Below are 13652 nucleotides of genomic sequence, written 5' to 3' on the forward strand. Positions count from 1 at the left end.
CAAGGGTCGGCAACTGGCGGACCGCGGTCCAGATCCGGACCGCGGAAGGTAAAATACTGGACTGCCAAAAATTTTTTGAAAATATAAATTACTCAAATAAATTATTTAAAAAATATTTTTTACGTTTGAGTGCCACCCTTATCATTTTTTCTAGTATTTTATAATTGTGACTGATTTGAGTTCTTAATGGTTAGTAAGCAGATTAAATTTGAGTGCAAATAAAAATAAAAAATTAGTAAGAAATATGAATTTTTTTCTGGACCTCGTTAAAAAATTTCAAAAGTATCCGGACCCCACCTAAAATTACTGGCCGACCCCTGGCCTATAGCCTAGACGCCTAGACTGATTTCTGAGACAACGGTAAACGGAAAGCAACCCTATTTTTTATATGCCATGTCGAAAACGAGATTTGCTGTAACTTTTAATTTGTACTTATTTTAGTACCTCCGGTGTTCTTTTCATATAACTACCAATAACTACCTTGGTCACTTTTTCAAAAATGGAGTACCTAGGTATTCCATTTTCAAGGGCATAGGGCTTTATGTACATGAAAGGAATGCGGCAATTTATTTGTCTTAAATCGAAAGCAGGCCAGATAAATTTTGAAATTGCATAGAAAAAACTAGTCACTTTGTTCAAAATAGTTTCTAAAAATCAGACGCATGCTCATTCCGATGTAATGGTTACATAAGGCTCAAAATTCATAATTTCGAATCAAATCCAATTGGGTCTGACTGTTGGAAACTGTTTGTAGAATAATTCAGTAGGAACAAAGCTATTTTCTAAGAAATTTAAAGTCCGGCATAATATATACCCTTGACTATATACACTGTGTGTATATAGTCAAAGTATATACTTATGTACACCATTAACGAATTTTAACATTAAAAATATACTTGCAATAGGTATATAGCAAACTTACTTGAGCGAAAGCTTTAGTGAATAAAAAACTTTTTTCTGCAAGAGCGTCAATATTTGGAGTATACGCATTTTTATATCCAAAACTACGTATAGCTGGTTTTAAATCGTCTATTATAATAAATAAAATATTAGGCTGTTTTGCAAATGCATTTTTACTCACTACACAAAATAAAACGAATAACGTTAAACGCATTTTGTTTACTAAAATTAGCTGTCAATAGTAAATATTCACATTCCATGCCATAATGTCACAATGACATTATTCTATTCTGGGAATTCTTAGGACTAAAAGTAGGCAAAGTTGCCAAATATCTTGATTTTTTTTAAATCTAAAGACAGGTTTTGTGATTGTTGTTTAAAGAGTGCGTTTAATGAGGAAATGATTTCCTATATTTCTATTGGTAATTCAGACCAAGCGTTTGCTCTCTGGCGGAAATATTTGTACAATAAAGAAAGCACATAAAACGTTATAGCGGTACATAAAATACTTATTAGTATGTATCCCAAAAAGAAATAGTAAAATGCTATAAATAATAAAATATTAACACACATTCTGTACACTATATTCAAATCGAACAAGTCATTTGATCCGACTATGTTAACAACTATTTTTCTGGAGAGATAATTTGCTTTGGTAATGAACGCATTCATATACTATATTATATTTAATTATATTTAATTAGAAATAAAATATAAAATTTTTAAATAAAGTCAACTTATGTTAGGAGTTTCGAATTTTTCAATGCAAACGAATATGAGACCAGTTCACAAGTAAATTAATAATTGATGTACATCTGGCAACACCGCATGACAGGCTGCTGTTTTTGTCCTTGCCCCTGGTCAAATCAGCTGATAGTTGCCTATTGAAATATTTGACAGTTTGTTGTGCTTGGAGCTGCCATATAAATAGTATTTACTAGTTGTCTTTCATTTTTGTTTAAACTATTAGAACTTTGATGATGATATTAAGCATTAAATATAATTAAGAAAAAATTAAACAACTCGACGTTTTTTAAAATAAGTGTTTTTTTGTGGAATAATTACAAGTGACGTCAGATTAAGTCCTTTGTGATGTAAATGACGCAGTTGTGTTTTGAAATGTTAATTTTTATTTGAAACTGGGTAAGTATTTCTTATATTATTATATTGGCAACGAACATTTATTTTTAAGATATCAAAACCCAGGAAAATATTAGCTTAATAATAAACTTTATATAACATTGCCCTTCAAGAAAAAACATTTTCACACACACCCTTTATTTAAATACACTATCCCCAGGGTATCTGCCCACAGAACCCACATAATTAGACTTAGTTCATATTTTTGTTTGATTTTACATTTATGTGGTACCTATACCTAATAATAGTCTATCAAATAAGAAAAATATGATCCTATAAAGTTGAAAATAGACCATTCTATTTTTTTCATATTCTTTATAAGAAAAAAAAAGTAATAGTTTAACTATTTCATACATTAATATCATAAATTACTAAATTAATTAGCAAATTTATGATTAATATGATTCAAATGCAAAAACTATATGTATTCATTTTTACATAATTATTTATTGTACTTCCAATTGCATACGAACTCATTACTTGTATAACTTAATCATTAAAACCTCTTCAATTTTTCTTATTAAATTTTGCTTATTTTAAATTTAAGTTATTTATTTGTGATATGTCTCATTGTCACAGTTTAAATTCAGCTTCAGGACATCCTAGTAAATTATATTGAACTTACAGTTTAGTGTGAAATATCAAATTTATAATACACTAAATTATCTTTCTACAACTTTCCAATTGCTGTCTTCCAGTTACATACCTGGACTATTCATTAAATTTGCAATGCCAGTACATTCGTACGGGCGTACGGTTTAGTAAAATATAACTTTCGAACAAATATCTTTATTTAAAATTTGGTACGCCGTACAGTTTTCTATAATTTTTACATTAGTGAAAATATTTGGAAAATGAAAATTTTTTATTCTTTCCAGAACCTTTTTTTTGTACGGCATAAGGTTTTTATGTCTTATTTTTCTAATATCTGTCTTGGGTCGAAATGCCGTCAATTTCTATTTAATGAATTTACCCGGTCCAAAATTGGAAAGTTTGATTTTCCGCTAACAAACCATGTGCCACGGAGAATTGACGGCATAGTGCTCAAATGTTTTCCTTTAGGTTGTAGTATTTAAGTCATAGACTCTTACGGTGCCTAAAATTATTAGGAAAATTTTCCAATCCAGCTCTTAGTCTATATCAGTTAATTCATGATAAGTTGAATTATTTTACTTTTTAATTAATTTAACTGATATTTGTTTGGAAATAATTTAAACAATATCTGGATATGTACATACACTTAACAAAAACCATATCAAGTTGTGCTCAATCTAATCAAAACATTTTTTTGTTTATGAATTATCTACAGTGACTCAAGCCATAAATATATTATATTGCTTTGTCCTGTACATTTTCTTCAAATGTCAAGAAGTCTAAACTGACAATTCAGAAATTTTTCACCCTTATAGATAATTTGTAATAAGTGCTAACATCATAGTATGTAATTATGAATTCTGGTTTAACAATAGCGGCACAATTTTCAAAATTTAAATGCAATATATTTTTTGTTTATTTCCATTTAAATTTACATTTTAAACACTTGTATGATATTTTAGTTAAAATATGTAGGTATCAAGGTCAAAACTTTTGTATTTATTGTTAAATCAATTAAACTAAAACAGCATAATAGTGTTTACATTATAATTTCTAGCCAAAATAAGCATTTAATTTCAAGTTTTGGGTCATCTGGCACAAAAACCATCCCCCATTTTTAAATATAGTGTGGTCCTCAAATTTCAAACAGTCTGTTTCTAGACATTGTTCAATTTTCAATTTGTTTAACTTTTGAGTTAATTTTTTCTTTCAGAAATAGTGTACAATGAATTTATTGGTTTAATTGGTCTAAAGTGATTCAATATAAAATATTTTAAGTGCGAATTTCTATTTAGTATCATCATGGAATCAAATATTTGTAACAGCATATATACACGGTGTCTGGAAGTGAATATGGACCACACTTCAAGGGCAGCTTGAATGGCGTTTCAAAATTTCTACCAACAAAAAAATATGGTAAAGAAAAAAGATAATTTAAGGAACTCTTAGTAACCTCTACGTTTTATATTGATACTTGGTTACCCCAAAAACTCCTCCATACCTTTGAAATGTGGAATATTCTCTTCGGGGCATCTTATACAAAAAATATATCATCAATATCGTAATAAATTGCAGCAATAATATATTTAAACTCTAAAGGTGTTACTGTTTACTCGTGCCATTATGAATGAGGATTTTCTTATTTTTTTTTCCTCCAAATTGTTTGAACAAGAATTTAAATAAAAAAGAATTACAAATATGTATTCAATTCCAGTAGAATAAAGAGTGCCAAGATAGGGTGATAGGATATCTACATCCTATACGTCTATTTTTAAAAATTAAAAGTTAAACATTTTAAAAAAATAAGTTTTGTTGTCACTTGTGTTATTGTTCCTGATGAGTACGTACATCAAGTTTTTTTAATTTTATACTTTCTCAGTACCATTTTGTAGAAAATTACATAAAAATGTCCCTATATGTGAATTGCTTATAGTGCTAGAAGTACCTGTCATTTTTACTTTTCAAACACTATACCTAACAATAAGATATGTCACTAGCATAATAAACAGTCGCTTTTAATACAGGGTGTTACAAATTAGTAGGTCAAGCTGTTAATCACTAGTAATAAATAGTGCATGAGATTTTTGTAAAACAAATAAAAACGCATTAGAATTTATGCAGGGTGGTAAAAAAACTGGAAAATAAAATTATCAACCATTTCTGCCCATACGTTTGGATTTTCATTCGTTACTCAACAGCATAAATGTCATTTCAGAAAATGACAAAAATCTCCTCTATTTGCCACTTTTTTCTTTTAAAGTTAAAAAGCAGCTTTTCTTTTCTTAAACACCTTTCACTTAACTCCTAGCAAATTTGCAACATTTTTGATGATCCATATTAAGAATATTTTACACTTATTGTGTAACTAAATGTTAGCTCTAACTTTAATCTCAAGCATTTTAGTTGTTTCTGTTTTTCTTTATTATCCAGATTAGTAATGCACAAGTAACAGTACAATTCTTCCTTGTTCAGGAAAGATCTCTATGAAATGTCTTCAGAATCTGCAAGTCGTTCACCATCACAGACTAGATCCAGTGGATCTAATACTGTGACACCGCAGCAAGTGACTGACCCAACTATATTAGACAGTGTCGCTGGATTCATAAACGAGGTTGTCCCGGCCACATATAGCGGACCCTGCGATTCCAAAGACCAAATACAATGGGCCCGTTTCGAACAAATAGAATTGGATCAACAAATATATTCTGATTACGAATATGATAAGATTGCACCGTCAGTAATAATTTTAATTCTAGGATACACTACAGGAATACAGGTTGGTATTTACTATTTCAAGTGTAACTAACAAAATAATCTGAGCCGTTTAATATTTCTAAAAAAAAAATTAACCAAGGGGATTTAACAATATTCCTTTCAAATTGCAGATATGGGCAATACCAGCTACTGGAGAGGCTACAGAAATATTGTCATGGAGGCATGGATCTGTTCGAGTATTGAAAATATTACCTACTCCTTCCTATGTTGGTTTCACAAAGAATGAAGATGTATTTAAGACAAAAAGGCCTCTTATAGCACTTTCTGATAATTCTACACCAGGTCCACATTTTAGTTCTATAAACTTTTTATCTTTAAAGACAGGAGAACAGGTAAATATTTTTGTTAGAAAAAAATTAGAATAAGCTGTTGACGGCCAAAGTAACACAATTTACTTTTAATTCAATTTATTATTAATGCTTGACATATTTTTAGGTGAAAGTTATAAAATTCAAAAATCCAGTCTTGGATGTTTTGGCTAACAAACATTCTGTTGTCGTAACGTTTCAAGAAAAAATAGCAGTATTTGACGCATTTACTCTTGAAGATCGACTAACTGTCACAACATGTTACTTAAGTCCTGGATTACAACCAAATCCAGTTACTCTTGGTACAAGATGGATGGCTTATGCTGAGAAAAAGTTAAATCCATCAAAACGTAGTAGTGGTGGTAATGATGGAGAAGGTGTTCATGTAAGTTCATTTTTGTTGATATACATTTTTAGGTTTATTAATTTATTATTCTGGGTATTAGAAGGGTATAAAAAACAATTTTTATGTAAAAGTCCTCGTTTTTGAGAAACGTGTTAAAATATTTAAAAAATGTCTAAATTTCTTCTGAAGAAATGAAATTTTGTGTGCAAAACACATGAATAAAATAAGAATATATGTGTAGCAACAAAAATTGTAAAACATATTATTAGAAATTGCTTAACAAAATGGCAAAAGTTTTTCAAAAACGACTAAATTATTTTTCAAATTAAAATTTATATTTAAAAAATTACAATTTTCTTTCCGGTGGTGTGGTGTAATTTTTGAGCAAAATATTATCATCCTGTTGCGTTTTTTCAGAGGAAGCATGGGCTGAGTAAACCTCAAAATATTTTTGAGTTGAGACTTAATTTTTTTTGAGTATAAAAAATGTTGTAATTAATATCTTTATTTGTGTATCAGGAATTTAGAAATATTATTTTTTGAAACTTTAACACTCTGTGTCTTAAAAACAAGGACAAGGCAAATGTTTGTGTAAAAAAATTGTTAAATTCAAATGGGAAAAATTCTTCATTTTTGACATCCTGTTTTAGTCCTGTATAGCAATAAATTTTTTTTAGAGCTACACAGCTACTGTCATTCAAGCTGCAAAATCTTTGGGTAGGGGATTAAGGGAATTAGGTGAAAGTGTTGCTAGTAGTTTAACAGGAAATACAAACTTTAAACCAGGCACCTCTCCAAATAGCCCACAAGCCGGAGGCCTATCTGATATTCCACAAAAGGGCATTGTAACAGTTTTAGACATTGAGGTAAGTCATAATATCTTTAATTGGATATTTTAGAATTGAACATTTAAAAAAATATATCATTTTTATTGTTATTTTATTAAATTTCTTTTTTTAGAATACGGTTGCACAAAGTAAAGAGAAATCTATCCATATAGATGCCGTAGTAGCACATTTCACTGCCCACACGGAAGCCATAGTCTGTTTACAGTTTGATCCGAGCGGAATGCTACTTTTGACGGCTGACAAACGTGGTCACGATTTTCACCTATTCAGAATACAGCCCCATCCAGGTGGTCCTGCATTGGCCGCTGTACATCATCTTTATGTTTTACATAGGGGAGATACATCTGCCCGAGTGCAAGATATGTGTTTCTCACCAGATTCTCGATGGGCGACTGTTTCGACTATCAGAGGAACGACGCACGTGTTCCCGGTAACGCCCTATGGTGGTAACGTGGGCGTGCGGACACATGCTACTCCCCACGTGGTTAACAAGATGTCTAGGTTTCACAGATCTGCAGGTATGTGGTTTAAAAAAGCTATACAGGGTGTCTCGATAATCTATTTACATAGAACTATTACAGATTCTTGGGATCAAAGTAACGTGATTTACCTAACACATAACCAAACTTACTATTGTTTGAAGTTTCCTCATTAACCTACTAGAGGGTTTCATTTTTTTAATATATAGGGCGTTATATTGATAATAACTGAAATATTACATTTAAAAGAAATTTCTTACAAGCACATGCTTATATTTTTTTGTGAGTTACCTTAGAATTAATTTTTTTATTATCAGAAAGATCTGAACTTTCAAGTGTTTTCTCTTTCTGTTTTTGCATGAGTAAATATTTCATATATTTTTTTTAATATACAGTGAAATCTCCCTTAAGCGGACATCAATGGTCAAATTATTTTTGTCTGCTTAAGAGAGGTGTCTGCCTAAAAGAGAGATGATAAAAAAGGTGCAACATGATGTAAAAATAAAATACAATATAATCATACAACTTAAACAAAAAATAACACAAATTTTAATATAACGCAAACATACAGACTGTTACAAATTCGCTTCTCACTACAGGGATCTCGGAAACGGTAAGAGCTACGAAGTAGCTTCAATGGGGGCAAAGTTGCGTAATCAGGGGACCAACAATATGCCTCTAAAAAGTCAAGGCTAACATAATTAGTTTTCGAAATATTTGAAAAAAAACGAAATTTTGGAAATCTGTTTTTGTTTAATTTAGCCTTGTTTGAGGAGATATTGAAAAACGAAGAACACTTTCTCAAGGCCACTTTTTGCCCTCTATCAAATGGCATAATCAATTTTTATATGTAACGTTTCGTCTCTCCAGGACCATCATGAACTTCATTTTTTTAAACACGACCATGGAAATTTTATTACATTTTTACAGACAGCGTTCCGGTAAATTGCCCATAATTTACATAATTATTTGAATTTTAATATGAAATTTACACACAGTATTCTTAAGACTACAAACTTTAAGATGAGCGGAAAAAACTTTTTTTTGTACTCGTATATTCTCCCTTAAATTACATGGATTTACAATCCTTTTTATTTTAGGTTTAACAGTGGATGGAAGATCCAATAGTCCAGTTTCTGCACTTGAAGCACCGGTGAACTCGCATTATCCTTATCACAACCCAAGGTTTCCACCGTTTCCACATCCAACTGTAGTTCATCCACTTGCTCAAATCAGACAACCGGTTAACATGCCGAATATGGGAAATGTTCCCCAAAGAACTCAACCAGGTTAGTATAAACTTGGTTTAAATTATGATATATGGAAGTGTATGAAAAGCTTAATTGGCAAAAACTACAAGTAATTACTTTCAACCCTTTGTCACTATAACTGCAAGAAATCGTTCTATCAAAATTTATAGAAATAAAGTATTCCACAAAAAAAAAATCAATATTCGGTTTGTATTTCTGTAACACGATATTCACTATTTTCACAACTTACGGTTTTTTGAAAGTTTAAATTTTTCTACAATTTTTTTTCTCATTAAAAAAAATAGAAAGAAAATAATGGGGATAATACTTACGTTGGATCATCTTCTGCAGTTTCGTTGATGTAATATTGTAACTTCCTGCACAATCAACCATTATAAATATATTTTATATTTTTAGGAAGGCAAAGGCTATCTTCATCGTCTGAAGACAATATTGCCCTTCGGGTTGTGGCTTGCTTCGCTCCACCGAGAGCTTGGATTGATATGCCTCCAAGAGAGACAACAATAAACAAACAGTCGAAACCCGTAGAATCCCTGTTCATCATGTCTTGCTATGGGATTCTCGTTCAATATGATCTCGAACCGCACCAGTCCTCAAGTGTTCCCAAAGAAAAAGTATGTAGTGATACCCCTATTGAATTGGCTGTGAGTGCCAGAGCACAATGGTTAGTACAAAGGCAGCCTAATTCCCCAGAACTCCCCCTACCCATGACTCAGGAGAACCTTCATTTCTTTGCTCAAGAACTGCCACAGAAGAAAAATAAACCTAATCACAACGATGATCAGTGGCTGTCCCAGGTGGAGATAGTTACACACGCAGGACCCCATAGGAGGTTGTGGATGGGACCTCAGTTCACTTTTAAAACCTACACCACCACCACCGGGTAAGAATTTGCATTTTTAACTTTTTATATTTGTCATCTCTTGTCGTCGTGGCCGTTCTTCCGTTACGGGGAGCACTGCTCGCGACTCTTTCTTATCCTGGGATTTCCTAGGGAATCCCAGGAACGAGGTTTCCTCCAAAGATATGGTGAAGGCCAACAATTCTCGCTCGAGAACAGTAATGTCTTCTGGCAAGGTTGCGACACATGGAAAGATTCGTTCTACGAATGGCATTTCCAGAGCTCCTCTCTCCATTGTCTCAGTACCAGACGTCTCAACAGTCTGAATACATACACTAAGTCAACGTTAAACTTGTATATTAAAGTAAAATACAAATTTTTAAGGAAAAAAACCAACATTCTGCGACAGTATATGCACGATTAAGTTTTGTTTACAGGAAAAGGTTATTTCAATTGTTTTGTGCCAAAAAAGGGTACAAAGTACAGAGCTTTCTAAAATGATTACAAGCCACGTGATCGCTGAGATTAGACAACCAACATTGAATGGCTGGTACTGTCGACAAAATATCCCTAAATCACCAATCACCAATATTAATGATTCGTCTATAATGACCAATGACAAAATGTTCGGTCTATGCTCGAGATAATGCGATCACTGATTGGTCGAATAAAGTCCTGTCAACAATTAACCAATCACCAGCCGGTAATACAGAATTTGGGTTTTAACGTGAAGGAAATAAAGTTATTGTTCCAAACAAAATTGTGGCTTGTAATCATTTATGAAGGTTCTGTATTTTATTGCAAATTGCTGTGTCAGATATGATGCAGTTTGTACATTAGAACTATTTTTCAAGCAACTATAAATACTAGGGTTGCCAACTCTCTCTATTTATTCGAGAAACATGCATTTATACAGATTGCCTCAGGCATAATACTTTTGAGTAATCACTAACTAATCCCAACCAAAAAAAGATTTTATTATTTTTTCACTGTTATTTACTGAACCGATTTATCTGTCAACATCGCAACAGACGTAACCGAGAAGACCAAGTAGAATGTTGAAAAAACGTCAAACCGATCACCCTACCTACACAAAAATTGACGACTGATTTAAGTGTATAAGGCCTTAACGTGTTCGTCTTTAAAATAGGTTTTCAAAAAAAAGTGGCATTTGGGGAAATTCAATATGGTGAATCAAATATTCAAAATTCACTCTTCATGGTAAATTTAAGATAAAACATCGACAACATTTTCCAAAATGGGGGAATATATCCCCAATGCATATATTAAACTGTTTTTGGGTCTTCTGATTATGAATTTATGATCGAAAATATGAAATTCAAAATGGCGGATTCAAAATGGCAGACTTGTTCCTCGACTATCCCTCCTTTGAGGTAAGAAACCTAATCCATGTCCAAAAAACTCGCCATCGATATTCTGGTGCTAATAATCATTTTTACAGCTTTATAACTTTTGACTTCTTGTTCACGGTATTTTCAGTGGTGATGAATGAGTAACATTGAGTTCATAGCATATTTCTCACAATGATTTTGAAGTGTTGGAGTATCGCTTAATAGTCAATGTTTCATTTCATTGTGGGATAAACGCATGTCCCATTATAGTTGGTGCGTGAAACTATCCTCTATACCTCAAAGGGAAATAGTTGAGGAACATGTCCGCCATTTTGAATCCGCCATCTTCAATTTTAAAAATCTAATGGCAAATTTCTAATCAGACTTCCTAAGAACCTCCAGACTATTTCCTTTCAGTGATCTAAGTGATCTGTAATCGTTTTTTGCTGACTAGGAGAAGATTCGAGGTTCTTCGTATGTCATATTGGGTTCGCCTTTTTGAATTTTAAGTAGTACATTTGTAATCTCATTTCCTAAAAACTCCAGACATTACTTTATGTGAGATGTAATCATTTTTTGCTGCAAAGAAGGATAGTTGAGGTTCCTCTACCGCCATATTTGTTCCGATCATAGATTCGTAATCAGCGGACCCAAAAACAGTCTAATATATGCATTGGAGTTATATTCCCCTACTTTTGAAAATATTATCTATGTTTTTTCCTAAATTTACTATGAAGAGTAAATTTTCTAGGTGCCATATTTGAAAACCTATTATCAGACGACCATTTTAAGACCCTATACGCCTAAATCGGTCGAGTTAATTTTTGCGTAGGCAAGGTGATCGGTTTGACATGAAATGTCCCATATATTACTGAAAATTGTGGATTTGTCCAATATTTTTTGTGCATAAACATTAAACTGTAAATTTCTGAACTACACAAAGCATTGTTTCAATTTTTTATAAAATAAACCAAATTTTTGGTGACCATTGAATCAGATTTGTGTCAAAAATGTGTTGATTATGACTAAGAAAATTAATTACTCAGAAACCATCAGAAAAACAAAATTTAACTAGAAAAAAAAAAATGAAAAAAGCATTATCTTCTATTATGAAAGCTATAAAAAATGAAAACTGTTATTCCATATGAACTCCGCTCTTGTCAGTCCATTTCGACCAATAGTTGAATAGTTTTACAGCCGCACATCATTGTTTACACAGTTGGAATATACAAGTTGACTTGTACCTGATATATGTTAATTCGGTGATAAACTGGCAAAAAAACTAACTAATCATTAATTATTCAGCAAAAAAAGAATGGCATTTTACGTTTATTTTAGTAATGGTATCTAGGGTTTACTAATGTGTTATTTTTATTCTCAAATAAATCCTACTGAATAATAATAATAATATACTACCCCCTCTCTCACACAATTCCAACCATTGGTTTAATCTTTGTTATTAAAATGAAGGGTAAATATATCATTATTATTTATTTCAGATCTCCAATGTCATTGACGGAGGCTCAACCCATCGATCTCGGACATTCAAAGCCAGTAAATATGCCGATTACCAAAGCTAACGCAGTTTTAATAGAATCAAGTTCAGCAAGTAGTTGCGAACAATCATTATTAGATACATATCAGAGAACTTTTGAGGAAGTGGGTGGTGCTGGTGAACTACAACTCAAGGAGGACTTAGCAGATGCCATGCTGGAATCACCCGGGATTAGAGAAACAGGTGAGTTGTTTACTGATTGTTTAAATGTTTCAGTCTTAATAATTAGCCTTTAATATATGTTAAAGTAGATTTTTTACTGCACAAGGTGTTACATATGCTCTCAGATATATTTATGAAAATATTATTCAATACTGTGTCAGTTTTTCTATCTTGGCTTTAATTTTGGACCAATGTTCATAAGAACTTTTTTATTTCTTTAAGGACCATCAATCTGCCACAAAAGCTTGTAAACAAATTTCGAAACATCCTGTTATATTCCGATATATTAATTGCTGCAGGTGGTTTTCACTCCCGCATCGATCTCCAAATAGGGGCATTTTGCATACACTAAGGTTCTGTTTGCGAGCCGCGCAGCGGCGAGTGGCCACCGTCCTTCCTTTATCTGTTTGGCATATTTTGAAGGCGATTTCTTAACGTCTCCTGAGTGAAATTTCATTTTTCCGGGGACTTCGCGGCCAAAAACGCAAATTTTTGTTGTGGGAGAGAGACAGAACCCGAAGGGAACGCCTACCAATGGACGTTTTGAGGGTTGATTTAAAATACTAAAGGCTTTTTTTCGAGGACCGATTGGGGGTTCGCTCAGCTTTTCGTCTCCAAAACGCGAGTTTCGTTCTTTTTTCGTAGCTTAGGCGTATTTTTGCAGCGGGATATTTACTTTTTAACGCTGAAATTTGCATTTTAAAAATGTTCTGCACCTTGCGTCTCTCGAAGAACCCCAATATTTTCGTAAAGCCCGGATTATTTCGCCCAAAACGCAATTTTCGTGGCGTCATATTTTTCTTTATGGATACTGCCGACGTTCCCGGAACTTTTCTCTTTGTGTACGGTCCGCTCCCGTGATGCGAAGATGTCCCCTGTACGCTACCGGGACACCTTTCCGGTGTTGCGTCGCATCGTTCTCTCTCATCTATGTCGCCCTCAACTTTTATTAGGTCAAATGTAACAAAATTTAAGACGAGATTAAAAATATTTTGACACAAACTGTCACCGCAGAGAAACCTTAGAATGATCAAAACTGAATTTTCCAATTCCGACAATGCCTGCGGCTCCAGTATGGCGA

The 13652-nt window shown here is 32.7% G+C and overlaps 2 protein-coding genes across 5 annotated transcripts in view; one reads left to right on the forward strand and one right to left on the reverse strand.

Annotated features, from left to right (window-relative positions):
* LOC108911873 (iduronate 2-sulfatase) overlaps nt 1-1114 on the reverse strand; it is a 6899-nt gene extending 5785 nt beyond the window's left edge. The window contains exon 1 of the mRNA XM_018716936.2: nt 923-1114. Coding sequence (XP_018572452.1) covers nt 923-1114 — 192 coding nt within the window. The remainder of the gene's footprint in view (nt 1-922) is intronic.
* A 676-nt stretch (nt 1115-1790) lies between these two features.
* The window catches only part of LOC108911879 (breast carcinoma-amplified sequence 3 homolog), a 40128-nt gene continuing 28266 nt past the window's right edge, over nt 1791-13652 (forward strand). For 3 of the 4 annotated variants that reach the window (XM_018716944.1, XM_018716943.1, XM_018716946.1), the window contains exons 1-9: nt 1791-2043; nt 5107-5410; nt 5520-5741; nt 5845-6102; nt 6741-6929; nt 7024-7429; nt 8491-8679; nt 9058-9544; nt 12354-12592. In XM_018716944.1, coding sequence (XP_018572460.1) covers nt 5123-5410; nt 5520-5741; nt 5845-6102; nt 6741-6929; nt 7024-7429; nt 8491-8679; nt 9058-9544; nt 12354-12592 — 2278 coding nt within the window. In that variant the 5' untranslated portion in view covers nt 1791-2043; nt 5107-5122. Of the gene's footprint in view, nt 2048-5106; nt 5411-5519; nt 5742-5844; nt 6103-6740; nt 6930-7023; nt 7430-8490; nt 8680-9057; nt 9545-12353; nt 12593-13652 lie in introns of all 4 variants that reach the window. The other variant, XM_018716945.1, reaches the window with a different exon arrangement.

This window comes from Anoplophora glabripennis, unplaced genomic scaffold, assembly GCF_000390285.2.
Source record: "Anoplophora glabripennis isolate ALB-LARVAE unplaced genomic scaffold, Agla_2.0 scaffold539, whole genome shotgun sequence".
NCBI lineage: Eukaryota > Metazoa > Arthropoda > Insecta > Coleoptera > Cerambycidae > Anoplophora > Anoplophora glabripennis.